Below are 21,238 nucleotides of genomic sequence, written 5' to 3' on the forward strand. Positions count from 1 at the left end.
TGCGACTCAAGGAGCTTGGGGTGTGCGACGAAAACCCGACGGACACAGTCAAAACCGTCAGCAGTTTTGAGTCGTTTAATAAGGCGATTCACAATTCCTTCGAGCTCTGCCTCTCGCCTGGGCCTAGGAACCGCTATTTTGATATCGTGGAATTTTATGGACTTGACAGCTGGCTGGATAGCTTGTTGACAGTAGGCGTAGTAGGTTTTGCTGGTCTTTGCCAGACTGAACACCGCTGCAGGGTCTTCAGCCACAAGATAAGCTGTGACTATATGTACAACCTCTGGCGGAAGATGGATGCTTGTGGGCTCCTTGCGAGGCATCGTGGTTCTGAGGACGATTAATACTTTTTTCCGTTTCATTGTTGCAAAAAAAGGGTCCTAGTGGGGTGTATTTAAATGGTACTAGTTTTGGCCCTCAGGGTCACACCCGAGAGCAGACCATGCTACTCGTGGACTAGGTTTTCAGATTTGTGACTCATTCCGACTAAAATAGTACCCTTGGACTGCACGCTAATTAAAACTTTGCAATAGGCCTCACTGTACAGCCAAGCGAGAGTTGCGCTGAGGCGAGGAAATACCAGCCAAGGAAGGCTTGTGGCTACGGCCAGACACACACTAGGTGGCATGTGTTTAGCACTTACGTGTAAAATACATCTCCTGGTGTCTTGCTACTGTAATGTAAGATACACCTACCAGTCTAGCGACGAGAGTCCTCGTTTTCTGAAAGCGGGGGTTTCAAGGCCTATCCAATCAGGATTCACAGCTGCTAGACATATTTTCCGGGAATCAAGTCGTAAGAGTGCAGGGGTATAACTGAATTCGAATATTACTGTAGGTGGACATGCTATTCGTGATTTAAACTTTATTCAAGTCGACAGATACTGAGATCTTAAGAGAAACCAATGCTCACAATTGGAGCAAAACCATACTCAAGCTTAGATCTTGGGTGTCTCCGTAAAAACAGTCTCAACTTCATCACCCCGATCCCAGCGCTCCCTATACTCGCGCATCAACAACTTAGCAGGAGGCGCATTCTCCACAAAGTCCCTAATCGCCAGCACGGGGAAGACATAATGCAGCCCACAGTAAATGGCAGCACTAATAACCAGGCCAGACAAGAAGCAAATGTAATACAAATGCATTAGGCCGATCGGTACAGTTATGCCAGAACTAACATAAGCGATGAAGCCAGGCAACGATGGGACAGTACCGCAGATCCACTAGCATAAATTAGCAAGAAGACACGTCCAAGGGGGAAAATCACGTACTGCGACAATAGCGCGCCAGTTTAGCCCACATGTATACCAGTAGATACTTGAGCTATCTCCGATGAAGAGATCGTCGACTTTGATCTTACGCCGGTGGACGATGAAGTATGATGAGATCATGAGACCTGTCATCGGGCCCAGGAATACTGAGTAGCTGCTGAGAACCGCTAAGAATGTCGTTGCCGTGTTGACTAGCTTCCATGGGTTACAGGCGACTGATATGGCGGCTGTGATGTAGGCGCCGCGGCGGATGTTGATGTATCGGGGGAATGTAGCTGCCAAGTCGAAGCCTGTTGAACAGGTTAGCAACGTAATTCCAAGAAGCCGTGAAAAGGTCAGAAGCAAAGACATACCCCCAGCCAACGCGTTTCCAGGCACATTAACTCCAATCTGCGAAATAACCAGCGCAGCACCACCAAAGAAGGCAGCGGCCCTAGATCTCGACCCTCCATTCTCAATAATTGCACCTAAAAGCGTCGGCAGATTCCACTTCGCCTCACCATACCGTTCCTGGGTAGCAGCAGTAACCAAAATCCCGATAACACAACAAACAATTGCATAAAAGGGAAAACTAATGACTTGCCCCAGGATAGCATCCCTCGGCTTGCGGGCAAAGCGCGCATAATCATTCTGGTTCAGGATACCAGCCGCAATGGAGCCAATAGTACTGATAATACCAAATGCAATATTCCAGCCTGGCGTGCTACTGCCCGCATTGGACATAGTTGGTCCGAAGCCACCGGGACCCATTGTTGCGAGGGACCAAATTAGAAGGACACTTTCGAAGACAAGGATTGTTACGGAGGATCCGTAGAATAGATATTTCAGCTTGAATGGTCGGATGTAGATTATTGGGAGCGAGATGATCATGAAAATGATGTATGAGACAAATGTTGCAGTTGTCGTGCCTGTTGAGGCGGCGAGTGTGTTTGGGATCCGCTCTTCGAGGTTTGGCCATATTGCTTGCAGGCAGACGTAGACGCATTCGCCGCCGATCCAGGCTTGGAAGCCGTCTTTATTGGGGTTAGCACTGTGTGAATGGGAATGGGAATGGGGCATGAGGGCTTACACCAGACTGAATGAGAAGCAAGTTAGTACAGATCTTCCTGAGATGAGGCCGCATTACTTACCGATCGAGAGCAGAATACGATTCCAGATCACAAACTGACTTCCGTACATTCCCCACACATATCGATTCACCACCGGGAACCCCACTGCAAGTGGTCAGCAAGCTTATCCATATATTTCTCGGTTCAACCTACAGCAGTAGTATGCCCCAGGAAGAGAGTTGAGCACCACCAAGATCGTGGAAATAATTTGCCCGACGACAATGGCGATAATCGCTTGCCACCATGTCAGTCCTAACGCGATCAGAGAACTTCCAGTCATGTAAGCCGATATATTAGAGTTGACAAGCACCCCTAGAAAGCGTCGATATTAGTCGCGACGATATTTTCTATCCGATCTGAAAACGTGCATACAGAAGTTATGAAAAGTCCAAAAGCCCCAGGTGCGACGACCCTCCTCGATAGGCTTGATATCATTGTTGATCCACCGGTTTGGCTCAGGGCCGCCTTCACTTTCGATCTCGAGTTTCTTTAGGAACGCTTCCATCGGTACGTAATAGAATGGAGAGATTCCCACTAATGGACAGAGGTGACAAGACTGGCACGATGCGAAGCAGAGCCGAAAATGGATAAACGCTTGAGTACTAACATCCGACTGAGAGCACGTCAGCCCAAAATTCCTGCTGCTTATCTACTCCGCACTTTCAAGGTTTCTTGGCCGATCAAACAGTTAACTGATCGGCCAACTAAAGATGATTGACCGCCTATCTTGTCTCGTCGCCAGATATGAACATGCAAACGGAATCGACAATATCGGCACATCCCGACTGATGGCTTAAGTTGCCCTTTTGGGTGAATAAATAGAGAATTGGCACCCTCGTGGCGGGCCTTTGCTTACACTAGCTACCGGGAGAAGAAGTGACATTTCGACATCCGGGATGTCAGGGTGCCATTGGTGGATCGCGCGACGCTTCTCCTCACCCTGCGATAAGCGACCCCCTCTCCGCACGTCGCCCGTATGCGCATTCCTGGATAGGTGTGATTTAACTTAGTCCCAAAATTCCGTGGTATATTCTACTGAGAAACCAGATCCCCATTCCTAAATTGAGTCTCATATTACCTTCAATCTTTTTAAGATACCAATTCCAGTGCATCCCCACCATGACCAAAACAAGCGGCCCGTACCGCATTGGCGTCGATGTAGGCGGCACCAACACAGACGCAGCAATCATCGATATCAGCGCAACAGACTTCGAATCACGCGGAGTATGTGCGTCAAGCAAGACCCCGACAACCACAGATGTCACATCCGGCATCCACACTGTGATTGAGAATGTCCTAAGCAAGACCGCCATTGAGCGACGAGACGTCCTCAGTGTAGCTATTGGGACGACGCATTTTGTGAATGCAGTTGTCGAGGCGGACGCTCGTCGGTTGAGCAAAGTCGCGGTCGTGCGGCTTTGTGGACCGTTTACGAAGCAGATCCCGCCTTTTTCGGATTTCCCGCCTGCTTTAAAGGATATAATGGCTGGTCCGGTGTTTTATCTAGATGGAGGTACGGAGAAGAGTTCACATTTAATCTACCACAGGCTGATCATTCCGATATTTTAGGACTCGAAATCGATGGCCGGGAAATCTCCCCATTAAACTCTACCCAGGTGAAAGAAACCGTGAAAAGCATCCAAGACGCAGGGATCAAAATGGTCGCCGTCGTGGGCGTATTCTCCCCGCTGGATCACAAGGGTCTACACGAAGAGGCGTGCAAACACCTCATGCTAGAACAGGACCCATCTTTGTCCGTGGTATGCTCGCACACGGTTGGCGGTGTTGGACTGCTAGAGCGTGAGAACGCCACAATTCTCAACGCCTCGATTCTCAACCTCGCACGGCGTACAGTCCGGGCATTTTGTGATGCGATGGTTAAATTGCGCTTAGACTGCACTTTATTCCTTACTCAGAATGATGGCACTTTGACGGATGCTTCCACTGCAGCCGAGCTCCCAATCAAAACGTTTGCTTCGGGTCCGACGAATAGTATGGCGGGCGCTGCATTCCTGGCATCTTTGGATCGCGGCGCGAACCGGGCGACTTCTGAGACTCAAGTCCTCGTTATTGATATTGGAGGGACTACAAGTGATGTGTGCGCTTTACTTCCTTCTGGATTCCCTCGGCAAGCTCCGAATTTTGTTGAAGTCGGAGGCGTGCGAACCGCGTTTTCGATGCCCGAAGTTTTGTCAGTTGGATTGGGCGGAGGTAGCCGGGTCTTTTACGATCCGTCTTCAGACCGTGTACACGTTGGGCCTGACTCCGTTGGACACTATTTGACAAGCCAGGCATTAGTATTTGGCGGTGATGTGATGACAACGACGGATATTGTCGTTGCTTCTGGAAAGGCGGATATTGGAGATGTCAAAAGAGCCCAATATATCTCTGGAAACGTGGTGAATAAAGCTCGTGCGGAGATCAAAAAGATCCTTGAACGCGCGGTGGAAGATATGAAGGTCTCCAATCTACCAGTTACCCTACTCCTAGTCGGAGGAGGATCAATTGTACAGATGGACGACCTGAAAGGTGTTGCAAAGTGTATCATCCCACCTCATCACGACTCTGCAAATGCAGTTGGTGCAGCAATTGCAAAGGTTGCAGGTGAAGTTGACAGAATCGAGATCCTAGCAGACCGCGATGAAAGAATCGTCCTGGAAGAGGCGAAGCGCCAGGCCATCGAAGCGGCTGTTGCCCGCGGAGCAGACAGAAAGGACGTCAAGATCGTGGCGATTGATAAGATCCCGCTGCAATATGTGACGAATAAGGCAACTCGACTGGTTATCAAAGTTGTTGGACGATTGGCTCTACCCGATCCAAGTGCCTCACAAAATACTGAGACTCGTACAAATGAAGCATCCACCGATAGCGCGATCGAAGAGCCCGAGACTGAAGCCAAAAAGCAATTCCACCAGAATTCAGCACCAGAAAAACTCCAGTCTTTAGTGAAATACTCCGCATTCATGGACATCGACAACTACAGCCCCGAAGTACGCAACGGAGTATGGTACATCTCCCCAGTTGACCTTGAATTCATCGCAACTGGCACAGGCGTCCTAGGCACCGGAGGCGGTGGCCCCTCATACCTCCAATACCTACAATGCCTCGAGAGTCTCCGTCAACCCAACGCCAAGGGCAAGATGCGTGTCGTGGCACCAGGTAGATTAAAACACTCCGATGTCGTTGTCCTCGGATCGTGGTATGGAGCCCCCAGTGTCTCAGGGGAGAGAATGCCAGCTGGAAGGGAAATTATGACAGCGATTGATCAAGCGGTTAAAACTTCGGGTTACACGCATTTCGAGGCGGTTATTGCGGATGAAATTGGGGGTGGAAATGGGATGTCGACTTTTCCGACTAGTGTCCACTATGATATTCCTGTTGTAGATGGGGATTTGATGGGGAGGGCTTATCCGACTATGGAGCATGGTTAGACTCCATAATTTGCGTTTTACTTTTATTTGTCTAATGGAGATACAGGTACGGCTTATGTGTATGGCGAGCCGATAACGCCTTGTGCACTGGCAGATGGGAAGGGAAACACTTCCGTTGTGCTGGTAAGCCATAACGGTGTTAACTGGATGAACTTACAAGTCTAATCATTCAACAGAAAGCAGAGTCCAACCGCAGAATCGAGACGATGATACGCTCACAGTGCGTGGACCTCGGTCTTAGCATCGCCGTGGCCTCCACCCCTTTGTCTGGTCGGGCAATCAAACGCTATGCAATCCCGAACACCGTGTCCCAGTCCTGGTATATCGGGCGTGCCGTTCACAGAGCCCGCCGCTCAAAGACCAACATCATCGATGCCATTGTACGTCCCAATCCTACGGTTTACTCCCCATGTACCAGCCCTGAGATTAACAGGAACAGTTCCAACCCACCCCAGGTCGCCTCTTGTATAGCGGCAAAATCATCGATGTCAAACGCGACGTAAGCCGCGGCTACACTATGGGCCATTGCATAATCGCACCTCTAAGCAACGAAGAAAAAGATTCGAACTCTCTCAGCCCTACAAACCTAGGTTCAGACGAAAGCCGCTGCCTCATGATCCCCTTCCAAAATGAATTCCTCTATGCCGCCTATGCCGACATCGCTAATCCCGACGACACATCCCGGCATGAAGTTATCTGCACAGTGCCAGACTTGATCTCGATCTTGGGACAAGACGGCGAGGCGATTGGTTCCCAAGAGCTGCGCTACGGACTGCGTGTCAATGTTATCGGGATGGCAGCGCATCCTCTCTGGACGGGTGACGAGCGAGGGCTTAAAGTTGGTGGGCCGGAGGGGTTCGGCTTGGATATGCAGTGGAAGAGTCTTGGGCCGTATCAGGAGCCGAGGAGTGTAGTGGAGGAATTTAATGTGGCTTCATAGATCAGCACAAAGCAAGTACCTGTTGAAATGAAATTCAGATCTTATTCACAGTTCACATCTAGCATTTGCTATATCGCCAATGATCCTCTACAACCTCGCAGACCCGCTAACAATCCTCTCCCACTCCTCCTTTCCAAAGGACGAATATTCCTGCTCGCCAGGAGCAATCCACAGGAACGTGTTACTCTTTCCATCTGGAACCTTGGTTCCAATAAGCGCCGGATCAACACCCTCATCGCGAAGAGGAACCTTGTTCTGCTTATGGTTGTGGATGTGTGAAGAGGTATCAACGACGCGCAGGAAAACGGGGACCGCGTAGCGCGGGAGCTTGGAGCGAGCGAAACGGGCAAGTGCGGCGTAGTCGAAGGTCTGGCGTGCCTCGGGAGTAATTTGCAGAGCAGCGCAGCCAGCACGGCCTTCGTGGTTGGGGAGTTTGACGCCGTAGACGTTTGCCTCGGCGATGCCGGGGAATTGACCGATTACTTCGGCGACTTCGGCGGTTGCGCTGTATCAATGGGTTAGTTGTGTTCATTTGAGATAGTAACGTGATACTTACACGTTCTCGCTCTTCCATCGGAATGTGTCGCCGAGACGGTCGAGGAAGTACCAGCGGCCGTCGGTCTGGCGGCGGAGGGCATCACCGGAGCGGTAGTAGATATCGCCCTTCTTAAAGACGTCGCGCAGGAATTTCTTTTCCGTGGCGGAGTCGTTGCGCCAGTAGCCTTGGAATGCCTGCTCGTCCGGGATGCTGACGATAATCTCTCCGCCCTCTTCGTAAGTCGCGCGGATGACAAAGCCCGTTTTGGGGTCTCGGAGAACATCACCGGTCTCCGGGTCAATGGCGACGGGAATGAATGTGTTGTGAAGAAGCCCGCGCATCAGCAAGCCGTGGTGACCAACGCTACCAGCTGTAAAGGGCCCGCGGTTATAGTTGAACAGGCCGAAAATGCCCTCCGTGCTGTTAAAGAACTCGCCCACTTCCGGAACACCAAATCTCGTGCGGAAAGTTTCCCAGATATCGGGTCGCAGACCATTTCCGTACATACAGCGCACCTTGTGGTTTTTATCCTGCGGTGAAGGAGGCGGTGCAAGCAGATAACGAGCCGTCTCGCCGACATAGACGAAGAATGTCGACTCGGAGTCTCGGATATCCTTCCAGAAATTGCGAACGCTAAATTTCGGTCCCAGGGCAACACTAACGCCCGATGTCATGCATGCGATCAAGCTGATAGCCGCGGTGCCGTGGTATAGAGGCATGCAGCTGTACCAACGATCACCATCCGGGCCCTCCTTATCACCCATCATGTCACGGCGGACGAAGAGCGCGGTGTAGAGTCGGGCCGCGGTAAACGCACAGCCCTTGGGCATGCCCGTGGTTCCGGAAGTGTAGAGCAGAATTGCCGGGAACTCGCCGGACATATTCTTTGCAAGGTCCGCGGGCGGGAGAGTAGTCGGCAAAGTGCGAATATGCGCCTTGAGCGAGTCATCCAAGTCCATCAACTTCATGTCCAGTTCGCCCGTGAGGGTATCCCGACATTCCTCCACGTGGGTGCGGCAGGTCGGATCCTCATCAACGAGCGTGAATTTGGCACCGCTAATCCTGAGACAGTGCACCAATGCGTCGCCGGTCAGGTTGTAATTGATCGCAGCAGGAGCGCATCCAATACTCCAGGTGGCAATCCACGCGATGATAAACTCGGCTCGGTTCTGCAGGTAGAAGCCAACCAAGTCCCCTTTGTTGACGCCCTGGGATAGGAAAAAGTGGGCGTATTGGCAGGCCTGTTCATGGACTTCTCGGTAGGTATACGACCTCTCTCGAGTCCAGAGGCAGATCATGTCGGGGTACTTCTTCATTGTCTCCAAAAACACATACCACGGATTCCCGCGGCCCTGCTCCACTGCAAGGAAGTCAGCGTATTGTGGCGACGGCAAAGCAAAGGCTCAACTCACCGGCTCGGGCATATTCGCGTTCGCCCTTTCGGAGGGTCAACACTGACGAGACGTCCTTCTTGATGTGAAATTTGGCGTTCAGGTATGCTGCCACCGTCGCGCCTCCGGCCAGGGCGGCTGCCGCAGTCCCTAGTATGATGTTAGAATGAACAGATCCTCCCTCGGCATATGGTAACTCACCTAGATCCATCAGATCCATCTTACTGCAGTACAAAGTCTAAACCTGTTGCTGCGGGGACCAAATCAAGATTAGAGTTCGCCGTCAGGTCACAGCAGAGAACACTCGAAATCAGAAAGCCACCGATGCAAATGTAATATGTCCAATACTCTACAGCTGTCGCTCAAAGGAAAGTGAAGGACTGAGGGGTGCGATATGTAAGGATGGGGTAAGAGAGGGTCTAGCATTGCCGCCAGCCGACCAACTCCAATGATCCTCGGCACAGCACTCGACTCCGCACGGCCCTGATGACGAAGGTACGAACCACCTAGTTTTGATCTTCTGTTGGGAGACTCGGTGGTCCCCGGTGGAACCGATGCGGGGAACATAAGAGGCCCACCGCAAGGCACAATCTTCGCCTCGGTTGTTCCTACAGTGCACAACGGCTTTACAGTGCAACCATCGCTCGGCATAAGACCCTCCGCGCCAATAGATTTATCAGCAAGTCAGTAGTAATTACTCAGCTCTTTGTTCGGCGTCAGACTGTCGTGGACACCTTTGGCTTGTCGCGACTTCTTCCACGCCCACGCGTCGTCGCGTTCGGCTCGGTTACTTGCTCCGTCTAGCACGTTGCCTACATATCGCCCGATCGTGGGAAGGAATTTCCAACAGTGGAATGAGCCCCCTACGGCCAGGTAAAGATTGGATAGTCGTGTGTCCGGGTGCTTGGTGATCAATGGGTGCTGGTCGGGCGTGATCGCATCCCAGCATAGGCGGAAATGGTCTACCTGGCGGTCGCTAGTGAATATCTGGGGGAGGCGAGGTCGGATTGAGCCGATGCATTCTTTCTGAAGGGTTTCTGGGACCTCGCGTTGGGTGAAAGTAGCTGGAGAGTCCCAGGAGGGTGGCACCGAGTAGCCGTCTTTGGTGTTTTTGAAGGATTGCGTCGTGGTGAACTTCAGCAGTCCCGTATCGTCCGGTGGAATAACTTCCCCTAGGGCGTGTGTTAGCCTCTGCGAGAATAGTATGGTATCAATCAGTCTTACCTTGCTCGCCGTAGACGTATACAGGAAGCCGGTCGTACAGCTTCCGCTCGGCGTTTGAAAGTTGAAAGTGTGCGACGCACACGCCAGCTGCACTGGCTTGACTCTCGACCCTGTCGGTCTCGGGCATCTTCAACTCATCCTCAATGGAGCTCATCAACTGGCTCGTCCAGGCTCCCGTGCATAGAAGCACCTTGTCGGCTGAATACAAATCACCCGACTTGATCTCCACGCCCTTGATCCCACGTTCACCCAACACAAGGCGAGTAGCTTCACCAACCTGATATCGCACTCCCATCCGGATAACTTCATTTGCCATAATTGTGAGGGCGCGACCGGCATCAGCCCATCCAGCCAGGGGGTTGAAGAAGAATGACCCAAAAGGACTCAAATCAGCATCCCTGAGCGCTCCGCCCCAGTCAGACCGCACTGCATCTTCAGACATCGGTTGCAATGGATTCGAACCGAAGATGTCTCCAAAGTTCGCTCCAATGCGCCCGGCAAGATCACTGCCTTGCTCATCCATCATGATCCAGCCAGTCTGGTGATAAACACCGGAATTCTTGAAGAGGGGGTCATTTTTCCATGCTTCGATAGCTTCAAGCCCCAGCTCCATGTATAAAGGGCTGCCATAGTCTGCACGGATTATTTTATTAATATCGGTTGATGCTGCATCTTGCGAAGGAGCAGGGAAACGGTCTAGCACGGTGATCGAGGCGGGATTGGACGATCGCTTGGCGAGATGATAAGCGGTGCTGATGCCGAAGATGCCGGCGCCGACGATAAGAATCTCGGATTCCATATTTGAGAATAGTCTTCGAAGGTTTGATGTAACTTGGCATGGGGTTGAGTTGTTGGTGGGGATAGGACTTCCCGCTGTTACGTTACGCAAGGCTGTTCTCCACTTTGCCTTACCATGCAAGGGCATGACGGAGTGTTGGCCTGCAGCCTCCAAGCATTCTACGAGTAGGTCACAAGGTTTCTAATCGATTTTGATCAATGGGATTCTAATTTCCTCGGATAGCTCTGCCCACTCTGCGTCATTTAGGACGATGGTAGGAGTGACTGCGCAACAGTGCATGAAATCCAAATCCGCTAAGCAGGCACCAACTCTTAGCTGCATTTTTGGTCTATGAATAGCCCATTTGGACTACCAAAGTACCAAACCAAGCCTCCCTATCCCCAACTGCTGGGTTTCCAATTGTGCTTGGATGGCGAACGAATTATCCAGAGACCGACGATATCAAGTCATGAGCAGTCCCAGCAAGGTGACGGTTTGAGTTCAGGTGTCACAGCTTATTTAGCATATCTTCAGGCACCAAACATCTCGCGCAGTACATTGGAGATCCGCGCTTGGTGCTTGGTGCGGCTGAAGCACTAAAATGTGGGGTCCACAGAGGTATGGAGTTGTGGCTCCCCCTCCGCCGAGAATAGGGCAAGCCACAAGAGAATGGACCCAATTTACGCCTGATGCCATTCCTGTGGCGAAGTCCCTAGCCAACAGGTTAGGTTGTGGCTATGATGCATCACGAGGGGGGAGAAGCTAAGCCTTCGCTTAGATACCTGGCAGGAAGCAGGCCTGCGTCAAGAGCATATAATGAGCGAAAGACGCCTCAGGAATGAGCTTGAATGTTCAACCTTGAGGCATCCTAGCCTTGCGACCTCCTTCGACTGGCGCCAATTGTAATTTCGACCCAAATCTTCATTTCACTTCCTTTGATCAAACACTCCACAATACCCTATACCCAATATACCCCAATTCCTTGCAATGACGTCTTCAAACACTTCTTCTCTGGGCGATATCATTCAGGTTCAGCTCCCTGAACATGATGATATCAAATGCTTTGGGAAGTCCTTGATGAGCGGAGGAATCAGGCCATGCAAACGCCGACTCGGTGAAGATAGACAACGTAATGCGAGAAATCTTCTCCGCCGGGAGGTCACCTACCAAGAACTCAGCGGCGGTCTAGTGAAAGGTCTCATCAAGGATCTTGCACAGCTGCTAGTCAGCCACAGGCACTCACTCGATGCCCGAGGAGACCTTGAAAGGCAATGGTTGGCCCTGCTAGAACAGCACCGGGAAGCACAAGAGGCAGCACAAGGTCCTGAGCAACTCCACGAGGTGGAGTCTTCTCAACCCTTGCCAACCCTTCCCGAACACGCCGATTTCTCTGCAAGCACTGTCCAAGCCCCCAACCCCGAGAGTTCTCCCGTGGCCCCCACCCTTCCTGAGGTGCCCCTTCTCCCTGAATCCAGGCGTTCAATGACTCCGAGGATCCAAGTCGCAAGACAAGAGACTCTGCCGCAGTCTCAAGTCCGGCTTCGAGTCCAATCGAGGAGTGTTGAACCAAATCAGCCCGTTTATCACCCCACACCCTTTGCACGTCGCATCCCCACGTACTCAGATGATTATTCGGTCAGCCTGTCACCGAATTGGATACTCTCCTACGTAATGAGTCTCGTCATGCAGGCAGGACAAAACGTTCTCGCCATGTTGCATGTGCAATTCGGTACTGTCTCCACGCGAGATGCGGCCGGTCAAATCACGAAGGAACCAGTCACGCACCTCAGGTTCCTGCTGGGTGTAAATTTCTCGATCGGCAGATCTCATCTCGTCTCGGGCGTATATGTTTTGCTATTTGTTGCGCTGGCTCGATTGGTAGTCTCCGTGTTTTGGCCATTGTCGGGGTATCTTGCGGGAATATATGTTATTCTTTTGGCGTCGGGAGTATGCAATCGCAGAATGGCCATTGAGGAGTAATGAAGAGAGAATTAAGTAATATTCATACGAATCCGACGATGCCAACTTCGATTTCAACGTTACTAGTAGGTAGAAGTAGATAGTGAATACATGTTTACCGGAGTACATCAGCACGGACCGAGACCCCTGTAATACACCGACGATCATTGGCCTGCACGAAGGGAGCGGAGTCAACGGATCCGGCGCAATGTGATGACACAACGAGTTCACCCAACAGAAAACGGCGCTGCGAAAACCGGAGAGGCACGGCTGCCAACCGTTCCTGAGGTGGATAAGCATTGACCAACCTCGCTTACATTCGGGGCGATAGAGTTAGGATCCTTGAGAACAGCGAGAGATCTCCGAGGGAAACAGATCGGAGCCTGGACGGGGCTGGGCCATGCGTTGTTGACCCCAACCAGGTCAACGGGACCAGCAACGGGGAAAAGAGGAGCCGCCCATTTCCCCCTACTTGTCCCGGGAAGTGAATTCTTCCCGGGTTGATGATGCCATTCCTCGGGAGCATCCAGGGGCCTGCAGAGGTTAAAGTTGGGCCAAAACCCAATGAGCCCACCGCAAGTGTTCCCCACACGATTGTCGTAACCGTCTAGCCCGGTGAATCTGCCCCTCTCTGCATGACTGCTGGTCCTTCTTTCTTCCCCCCTCCTTCTTAGATTCTTCACACACCCTTACACAATGTCTTTCCCCATCCCCCGATCTTTACCCCGGTTGGTGCGGTCCTACGGGACCGTCCAGGGTCCTCCCAGTGCTGCCTCTATCGCCGGTCGAGTGCCCAGTGTTCTGGTTGAAGCCACCAATGCCACAACCCCTCGTATCACCTGGACTCGCGAGGAAGTCTCTCAGATCTACAACACTCCCTTGAACCAACTGACATACGCCTCGGTAAGTTGCCCTGCTGGATACCATCTCCAGACTCTTGCGTCGTGCGTCAATTGCACGACTCGAAGACGAAAACGACGCGGGACACTAAGCTAACACGCCCCAGGCTGCCGTGCACCGTCGTTTCCATGACCCGTCCGCCATCCAGATGTGCACACTGATGAACATCAAGACGGGCGGCTGCAGCGAGGACTGCTCATACTGCGCCCAGTCATCGCGGCACCAGACCGGTTTAAAGGCCACGAAAATGAGCCCCGTGGAAGACGTTCTTGAGAAAGCCCGCAACGCCAAAGCAAACGGCAGCACCCGATTTTGCATGGGCGCCGCCTGGCGCGACATGCGCGGCCGCAAGACAAGCCTGAAGAACGTGAAGCAAATGGTCTCCGGTATCCGCGAAATGGGCATGGAAGTCTGCGTGACCCTGGGCATGATCGACCAGCACCAAGCCAAGGAACTGAAAGAAGCCGGCCTGACAGCATACAACCACAACCTCGACACCTCGCGTGAATTCTACCCCAACGTCATCACCACGCGCTCATACGATGAGCGTCTGCGCACACTGGACCACGTCCGCGACGCCGGTATCAACGTCTGCTCCGGTGGAATCCTCGGTCTGGGCGAGTCAGACGCCGACCGAGTCGGCCTCCTGCACACCGTCTCCAGTCTTCCCAAGCACCCCGAGTCATTCCCCGTCAACGCTCTGGTCCCCATCCCCGGTACACCCCTCGGAGATCGGAAAATGGTCCCCTTCGACCGTCTCCTTCGAACCGTCGCGACTGCCCGCATCGTCATGCCCGCTACCATCGTCCGCCTTGCTGCGGGTCGCATCGCCCTGACCGAGGAGCAGCAGGTTGCCTGCTTCAATGCCGGTGCCAATGCTGTGTTCACCGGTGAGAAGATGTTGACTACGGACTGCAATGGATGGGGCGAGGACCGCGTTATGTTCGAGCGCTGGGGTTACTACCCCATGAAGAGCTTCGAGAGACCCGAGCCTTTGCAGGCTGCCGAGACTACTGCCCCGCCTCCTGCGGCATCGGAGGCTGCTGCGCAGGTCGCAGCGAGCTCGTAGATGTCTCGACGATGTTGTGATTAAGTTGACTGGGACTATGTGGTAGTGCTAAAAGCGAGCCTTACGAATACATTGAGCCGTTGAGCATACGTATTCTCTTGTAAAAGTTGCTCTTGCGATCGTAGAAATCCAAGCTGGCTCGAACTTGGCCTCTGTTCTACCTCGAGGGTCGATCGATTAAATCTGTAAATGGACACATGATCGATAAAATGAGCAGTTTTGGCATAAAGTCTCTGCAAACTCCTTCCGGGCAACGGACAAAGACATGACATGAGTCAATGATCAATATTCAACGGTGATCAAAAAAAGCAAAAGGCAAAATAGACCATAGGCTATCATGCCGACATCGGAAAGTGCCAATTTGGTAACCGAACGTTTAAATTTCCAAGTCTGAAATCCCGATGGTATCCGCACAGAACGGATAAATGACGAATTAGGGATTTTCAAGACAATTACTTTGCAATAAGGTGTTTCTTAGAGGCCGTAGCACCTTTGAAGATTAGGCCCCGGGTACTACTGTAGTTAGTTGACCAATGTCAGGTCGCGTAATTCGTTTGGTGAAATGACCTCCCTATCTGGGACTAGGGCTTGTACCTTTTCCATACTAGGAAATTATCGTGCCTGAGTGTGCCTGAGGGAATCTTAACGATGATTGATGCGAGCAATAGCTCGACTCATCCTCAGCAAAATTATTTTCGCATTGCGATATATCTTGACTGCTATCATCCTATTAGATGGGATTTCATTCTTGGGTGAGAGCGTTGCTTGAAACAGGACTACTGTATGTCTTCGAAGCCCTCGTAGGTTTGCAAAGGGATTCAATTGGATGGCTTGTGCAAACAAAGTACGAAAATCAACTTCCATCCGGAATTCAACCTTTGCCACCTGGGCATGAAATCATCTCTGTGGGTGGTGGGAATCATATAGCCTATATAGTGGGAGGAAAGTCACCTGAACAATTACTGTTTAACCTAGGCCGGAGACTTAATACTATTTCGAGAACGCCCGATCAGATAACCGAATCAGAAAGAGTAATTATGACGAAGAAATAGAACACTGTCCATGCAAGTCCCTGACAGGGCCACCCCATATTGGCAGGCACTATCGCACAGGTTTCCATTTCGGTCGTAGTGGCGGTGCTTAAATTTAAGTATTCCGGACATTTCATTGGTGATGACCACGAGAACCAAAAATCGGCGAATTTCAGAGGCGGCGGAGGGCGTTCATTGGGGAAGATTGCCCCGGTCTTGGCATTCACGATGGCGCGCGAACCGAGGAAGAGTTTCGCACTGGTTCATCCCCAACATCGTCATTCCACCGTGTTCGCAGCAATGATCTACAATCGAAAATTACGTTTCCGATGCGAAACTTCAAGTCTCCCACAAGAAATCGTTGACCCGAGCAGTCCTCGGCGCTTTGTGCGGGGAGCACGCAAACTTCACATGTGGGATATGGGGGATCGCCTCTATTCCACAGTGGGCCAACCGTGGTCATCTCTCCATATGACGTGAACCCTTTTGTTGGGGAAACGAGATCCACACATGGATCATGAAATGATCCCCATTCACATGCCGTTCCTATTGCGGGGGCTGATCTCGACTGATATAAACCAAACATCCGCCGCTATGTCCTTCCCCAAGTTCTTACGCCTACCGTCAACATGGATACCAAACCGCCATCGAAGGATTCCATGAAATCCACCTGGCGCACAGCCGATCGCAAAGAATGGAACCACCATCACTGGGCCCTGGAGATCCTCAACGCTCATCCTATCGCCCTGGACAAAGAGGTCCCTGTTCATAGCAAGGATGAGAAGATCCCATACATGCCGTCGTGGTCCTCCCATCGCTGGGTGCTATTCTATTCCGCCATTCCGCTCCTCATTCACCAAACATACATGTCATACACAGGCCGCACCCTGGGCCCGATAACAACATTCAATCTCTACTTCTTCTTCTTCAACGCCACAGTCATCTACCAAGTCCACGTGCTCCGCCGCCTAGGTCACAAATTAGGCTTCCTAGACGGTGACAAACACGAGCGCGATGGCGTGCCCGATGTAGGCGTCGGCAAAGTGGTAACATCACTATACAAAACCACCGGCTCCCGCATGATTCTCTCCGTCTGGCTCTCCTACAATCGGAACATGCTCCCTTCCCAACTAAACTGGCTCTTGCTACCCCTTGAAATCGGATTGTACGGCATCGTCCTCGACTTCTGGTTCTACTGGTACCACCGCCTCATGCACGACGTCAGCTTCCTGTGGAAATACCACAGAACCCACCACCTGACCAAACACCCCAACCCTCTCCTCGCCGCATATGCAGACCACGAACAAGAATTCTTCGACATGGTCGGCGTGCCGATGATGACATACTTCAGTTTAAAACTGATGGGTCTGCCGATGGATTTCTACGAATGGTGGATCTGTCACAACTACGTGGCCTTTGCTGAGGTGTTCGGACACAGCGGCCTGCGTCTGCATATGACCGTGCCGTCGACGCTGAGCTGGCTATTGCAGATGTTTGAGTGTGAGATTGTGATTGAGGACCATGATCTGCACCACCGGAAAGGGTGGCGCAAGAGTCATAACTACGGGAAGCAGACGAGACTCTGGGACCGGATCTTTGGGACTTGCACGGAGAGGATTGAGTCTGTTGAGACGAATATTGATTATGGCAACACGGTGGATATGCCTTTGTTTTAGAGGATCTTCAGCGCCACACGGTGCTATGACGATGGAAAAATTTGGGATTGTCATTCGTTATGAGTCGATTTTTGAACATTAAATATACCACCCTCTACATTAGATTGATCATGAGACTTCTTTTTCTTCATTTTTCATCTTTGCTAAGATAGACGTGTATTGGAAGTTGTCATGAAGCAAAGCTTTTTCCTTCTCAAACGAAGTTCTTATCTCTACTCATCAAGTCGGAGTTGCTGGTCATCGTCGAGCATGATAAATCCATTCGGGTCAAACAGGACTAGAAAGCTTGGTGATCATGTTGGCTTTGTCTTTAATGATGATGTCATGACGGAAGCCATCTTAAAAGAACTTTACAACGAGCATGGGCGTAGGGTCGTTGCCAGTGCCCAGACTAGTTGCGTCTTTCGCGGTCTCGCGATCCCTTACCTCAACATGATAATTCAAGCCAGGCTATTATCGAAACAAAATACTAACCGAACATCTCAATCCATTTTAAAACATGTCGGGAATTTTATTGTTGAGGGAGAGGTTGACCAGTCCGAAAAGGAAAACTGGGGCCCTTCAGTGCGCTTCATCCATCAAGTACCGCATTTGTTGCTATACAGGATTCGCTTATCTAAGTTATCATAGCACTCTTAGTTACTATATAGTAAACTTTCCTAACCAAAGATTACTTTTCCGCATCTTAAACTTCTAGGGCTCAAAGATAGAAAGCCTTTAGTTCGTAATACCAGTCTCCTTCTTTCCGTCCTTCTATAGAATGTGTCAGTAAATTTATAATTCACTTGGTTCTAGTCATGAGACGCAAAAACAAGAGGAACTTACAGTACGCCAGTACTTGATGCCGGTGTTGTAACCACTGCGTGCGTCATAAGGCACAGGGCTGATATAGTTGAAGGTCGGCTGGCGACGGTTGTAGGTATCCTTGACAATATCCACGACACCATGACCAGCAGTACACCGATCGGAGGTGGTAGGGATGGGCCAGAATGGCTCGTATTTGGAGTAGATATTTTCAGACAAGGGGCCAGGGTAGGTCTCATTGAGCAGATTCTTGACAGCGGAGGTGTCAACCTCCCAGTTGACATAGCCGGTCTTCTCAGCAACAAGCTTAAGAATGTTGGCACCGCAATCCCAGCGGCCAAGAGAGGGAAGGCCCCAGTTGGCACTAAGAGAAGCAATGATGGAGTAGTGGGTGTAGAAAGTGTCATCGGTAGTTCCCTTAAGGTGTTCAGGGATAGCACCACCCACAAGAATACTGTAGACACGGTTCTCCCCGATGGAGTTGTTCTCATCGAAAGTAATCAAAACCAAAGTGTCCTTGGCGAAATACTCGTTTTTAAGGAGAGGGGGGAGGAAATCAGCAAGGAAATTTCCACCCACAGTGATGTTGGTATCGTGGCAATCGTTTGTCATGTCTGGGTTTATCAGTTCCAATTATGAAGGCGAATGTCGGAAAACGTACTAGGGGTGATGAAGGAGTACTGGGGGAGGCGTTCATGCTTGAGGTCCTCGTAGAACGAAGAGAAGTTCTTGATTTGACGGGGACGGAGATCGTCATTGGTGATAGAGTCGAAAATGATGAGAGGATCATGCTTACGCATGTAATCATTGGCATAAGTCTTCTGGTTAGAGAAGTTATAACCCTATCGAGCTATTAGTCAAGGGTCAAATGAGACGCAGCCTGAAGCGCGGATGGAGATTGAGCCACTTGAAACTGCGGAATAACTGACTTGATAACCAGCGTACGGGAGAGCCTCCTGGTACTGGCCCCATGCGATCCTCTTAGTATCGAGCAGATCGGCGATGGTAGACACATTGGCCGGGATTTGGTGGAAATCGTCATTGTCCATGCCAAAGTTGTCACCGGCAGCAGATGCAACATAGTTGGGTTGCGAGGGGTGGGTAGTGGCAAAGTAGTTTGTCAGGAGAATACCCTCCTTCGCGATCTTTGCAAAGTTGCTGTCGTCGGCAGTGGTTTGATAGCCCTTATATCAAAAGGTTAGAAAGTTAATTTGAAATCAGTTGAACTGACTGACTTGATTCTCGAACCAAATCTGGTGGAAGCGATCAAATGCCAGGCCCTTCACGTTGGAAACGGGAGAGTAGGGGACCACCGTAGCGGCGGCAGCCTCAACCTCCGCCAAACTGGGAACGTCATCGGAGGCAGGAATGGTTCTGGCAGAGGCCAAAGACAGGGTGCCAATGAAGGCTAAGAGAGTCTGTTTAGTGAACATAGCTTCTCTTTTGCTTATCTAGACCAGCCGATGGATTATAGGGGGAAAAGAAGACGATTCTGTGGTCTTCGCACTTGGTCTTATAGATCCTGTGAAGAAGACAATAGCCGGTCGGAGAGGGCTAAATTCAGATAATTCAAATGCAATGTTTCTCTATTCGCAGTATCTCCACAACAGCATCGCATGGTGCGGCACGTTGCGTTCGTCGTACAATTGACTGGCTGTTCCTCGAAAGGCTCGTGCCTGTAAGAATCGCACGCTTAGCGCCATGTTGAATTGGGACTTATCAATACGGCGAATGCGATTGACGGTACATAGGTATGGGCCTTGCCGTGCTTCGCACGTTTAGCACTCAAGAGCACCGACTGGCTATAGATGTGGATCCCTAAGAACACTGGGCTATAAACCTGTATCCGAACAACACTTATTCTTCTTCAATAAGCCGGCCATCTCGGCTGATTGCATTCCGATGCTGGTGTATGATTGGTTGTAGGGTTTTTAGTCCCGTTCTCCGGTGTGACATGCGGCCTTGTGGATCTAGACCTCCGCGCTCATTTCGCTTGCAATGCCGATCGGCATCAACTGACAGCCGGTTCTTGTGGGTGTGGCGTACGCAGCATCGTACAAATTATTTATGCCGAAGATTGTTATACTGTCGTCGGAAAAGGAACCACGTCTGAACTACTGAAAGAAGTCTCCCGTGAAGTGCAGGTTTCCCAAGTCTTACGGAACGCTCAAGGTTCTGCGGTTTCTGCAGTGCGTGCCTCATCTATAATGTCCGAAATGGACCAGGGGCCTAGTTTCATTTTCTCCTATCTCTCAGCCTCTCTCATTGGGTCTCGTCCGCCTCCCGATGCACCCACATCATGGATGTATGTTTGCAGGTTCCGCCGCACGTTCTCCCTGCATTACTATGCGCCTCCGCACGTGCGCGCCACAGATTTCAACAAGCCGTAAGGTGCGCCTCTGGGATGATTCTCATATTGCTCTCAATACTGTACGTCCTCTTCGAGTCTGTCTCTTCTTCCCTAGTCGGTTGCAATGAGGACCTTTGAATGAAGTCCATTGTCAACAATAGCCTGCGCGCCTGCACCGTGTTCTTCGTTTGGCTGAGACGACACGTTAAACCCCTGCTCTAAGCATATTTAATATTGACAAGCATTCCAGTCGCCTCGGGACGCAAGCATTGTGGGCGTCATGTCAACGAGCAAGCATTACAGTGGATTTTTAGTAATGTGAGTTATTAATAAATAGTTACTTGAAAGTAATAATCTACGTAAGAAGCAGTACACATCCAAGCCGACAGGGGTACTCCCGAAAAACTACAATATGGACTAGTGTGTCTTGGTGTTGTGGCTGGAGAATCAATCGAAGAGTGTAGGTGGTCGCACCAGCTTCGGGACGAACTGTAGGCTTTGTATTCATATAATATAGTTCTGATCCTCCTAAAAGGGTCTTTCTTTATCAACGGATGAATTTGCTAGCACCTTTCTGCTAACCTTGATATTGGTTTAGTCCTCGACCCTCGTGTTCACCGTCCTTTACTTATGTCTGCTAACAGCCACGATGGTCGCGCTTTGAATGGGTTGAATTCTCCCATTAGGAAAGGTTCAGGCCTAGTAGAACTCACCCCCAAGCCAATTTGGGATAGTGTCCTTGACCTCTGGGTTCGAGAGAGATGCTCA

General features: G+C 50.9%; 8 protein-coding genes across 8 annotated transcripts; 4 read left to right on the forward strand and 4 right to left on the reverse strand.

Annotated features, from left to right (window-relative positions):
* Window positions 1-937: 937 nt before the first annotated feature.
* On the reverse strand, window positions 938-2,884 carry N7498_004710 (nucleobase cation symporter-1 family protein; the record flags this gene model as incomplete). The annotated part of the gene is made up of 7 exons (XM_058451772.1): window positions 938-1,222; window positions 1,271-1,560; window positions 1,624-2,283; window positions 2,340-2,345; window positions 2,401-2,484; window positions 2,533-2,691; window positions 2,752-2,884. The coding sequence occupies 7 exons, from the start codon at window positions 2,882-2,884 to the stop codon at window positions 938-940; spliced, it is 1,617 nt and encodes a 538-aa protein (XP_058308310.1).
* A 614-nt stretch (window positions 2,885-3,498) lies between these two features.
* On the forward strand, window positions 3,499-6,750 carry N7498_004711 (uncharacterized protein; the record flags this gene model as incomplete). The annotated part of the gene is made up of 5 exons (XM_058451773.1): window positions 3,499-3,873; window positions 3,927-5,805; window positions 5,857-5,933; window positions 5,987-6,190; window positions 6,244-6,750. 5 exons carry the CDS (start codon window positions 3,499-3,501, stop codon window positions 6,748-6,750), a joined length of 3,042 nt encoding a protein of 1,013 aa, XP_058308311.1.
* An 87-nt stretch (window positions 6,751-6,837) lies between these two features.
* N7498_004712 (putative very-long-chain acyl-CoA synthetase family protein (CefD1)) lies at window positions 6,838-8,899 on the reverse strand (the record flags this gene model as incomplete). Its single annotated transcript, XM_058451774.1, has 4 exons — window positions 6,838-7,255; window positions 7,307-8,648; window positions 8,701-8,829; window positions 8,881-8,899. The coding sequence occupies 4 exons, from the start codon at window positions 8,897-8,899 to the stop codon at window positions 6,838-6,840; spliced, it is 1,908 nt and encodes a 635-aa protein (XP_058308312.1).
* Window positions 8,900-9,363: 464 nt separating this feature from the next.
* N7498_004713 (NAD(P)/FAD-dependent oxidoreductase) lies at window positions 9,364-10,702 on the reverse strand (the record flags this gene model as incomplete). Its single annotated transcript, XM_058451775.1, has 2 exons — window positions 9,364-9,851; window positions 9,904-10,702. 2 exons carry the CDS (start codon window positions 10,700-10,702, stop codon window positions 9,364-9,366), a joined length of 1,287 nt encoding a protein of 428 aa, XP_058308313.1.
* A 966-nt stretch (window positions 10,703-11,668) lies between these two features.
* N7498_004714 (uncharacterized protein) lies at window positions 11,669-12,661 on the forward strand (the record flags this gene model as incomplete). Its single annotated transcript, XM_058451776.1, has 1 exon — window positions 11,669-12,661. The coding sequence occupies one exon, from the start codon at window positions 11,669-11,671 to the stop codon at window positions 12,659-12,661; it is 993 nt and encodes a 330-aa protein (XP_058308314.1).
* A 675-nt stretch (window positions 12,662-13,336) lies between these two features.
* N7498_004715 (biotin synthase) lies at window positions 13,337-14,609 on the forward strand (the record flags this gene model as incomplete). Its single annotated transcript, XM_058451777.1, has 2 exons — window positions 13,337-13,543; window positions 13,647-14,609. The coding sequence occupies 2 exons, from the start codon at window positions 13,337-13,339 to the stop codon at window positions 14,607-14,609; spliced, it is 1,170 nt and encodes a 389-aa protein (XP_058308315.1).
* A 1,660-nt stretch (window positions 14,610-16,269) lies between these two features.
* On the forward strand, window positions 16,270-17,316 carry N7498_004716 (sterol desaturase family protein; the record flags this gene model as incomplete). The annotated part of the gene is made up of 1 exon (XM_058451778.1): window positions 16,270-17,316. One exon carries the CDS (start codon window positions 16,270-16,272, stop codon window positions 17,314-17,316), a length of 1,047 nt encoding a protein of 348 aa, XP_058308316.1.
* A 717-nt stretch (window positions 17,317-18,033) lies between these two features.
* N7498_004717 (uncharacterized protein) lies at window positions 18,034-19,553 on the reverse strand (the record flags this gene model as incomplete). The annotated part of the gene is made up of 5 exons (XM_058451779.1): window positions 18,034-18,069; window positions 18,142-18,734; window positions 18,782-18,962; window positions 19,050-19,304; window positions 19,356-19,553. 5 exons carry the CDS (start codon window positions 19,551-19,553, stop codon window positions 18,034-18,036), a joined length of 1,263 nt encoding a protein of 420 aa, XP_058308317.1.
* Between the last annotated feature and the right edge of the window lie 1,685 nt (window positions 19,554-21,238).

Source organism: Penicillium cinerascens (assembly GCF_028974065.1).
Source record: "Penicillium cinerascens strain IBT 15544 chromosome Unknown contig_5_segment0_segment0, whole genome shotgun sequence".
Classification (NCBI taxonomy): domain Eukaryota; kingdom Fungi; phylum Ascomycota; class Eurotiomycetes; order Eurotiales; family Aspergillaceae; genus Penicillium; species Penicillium cinerascens.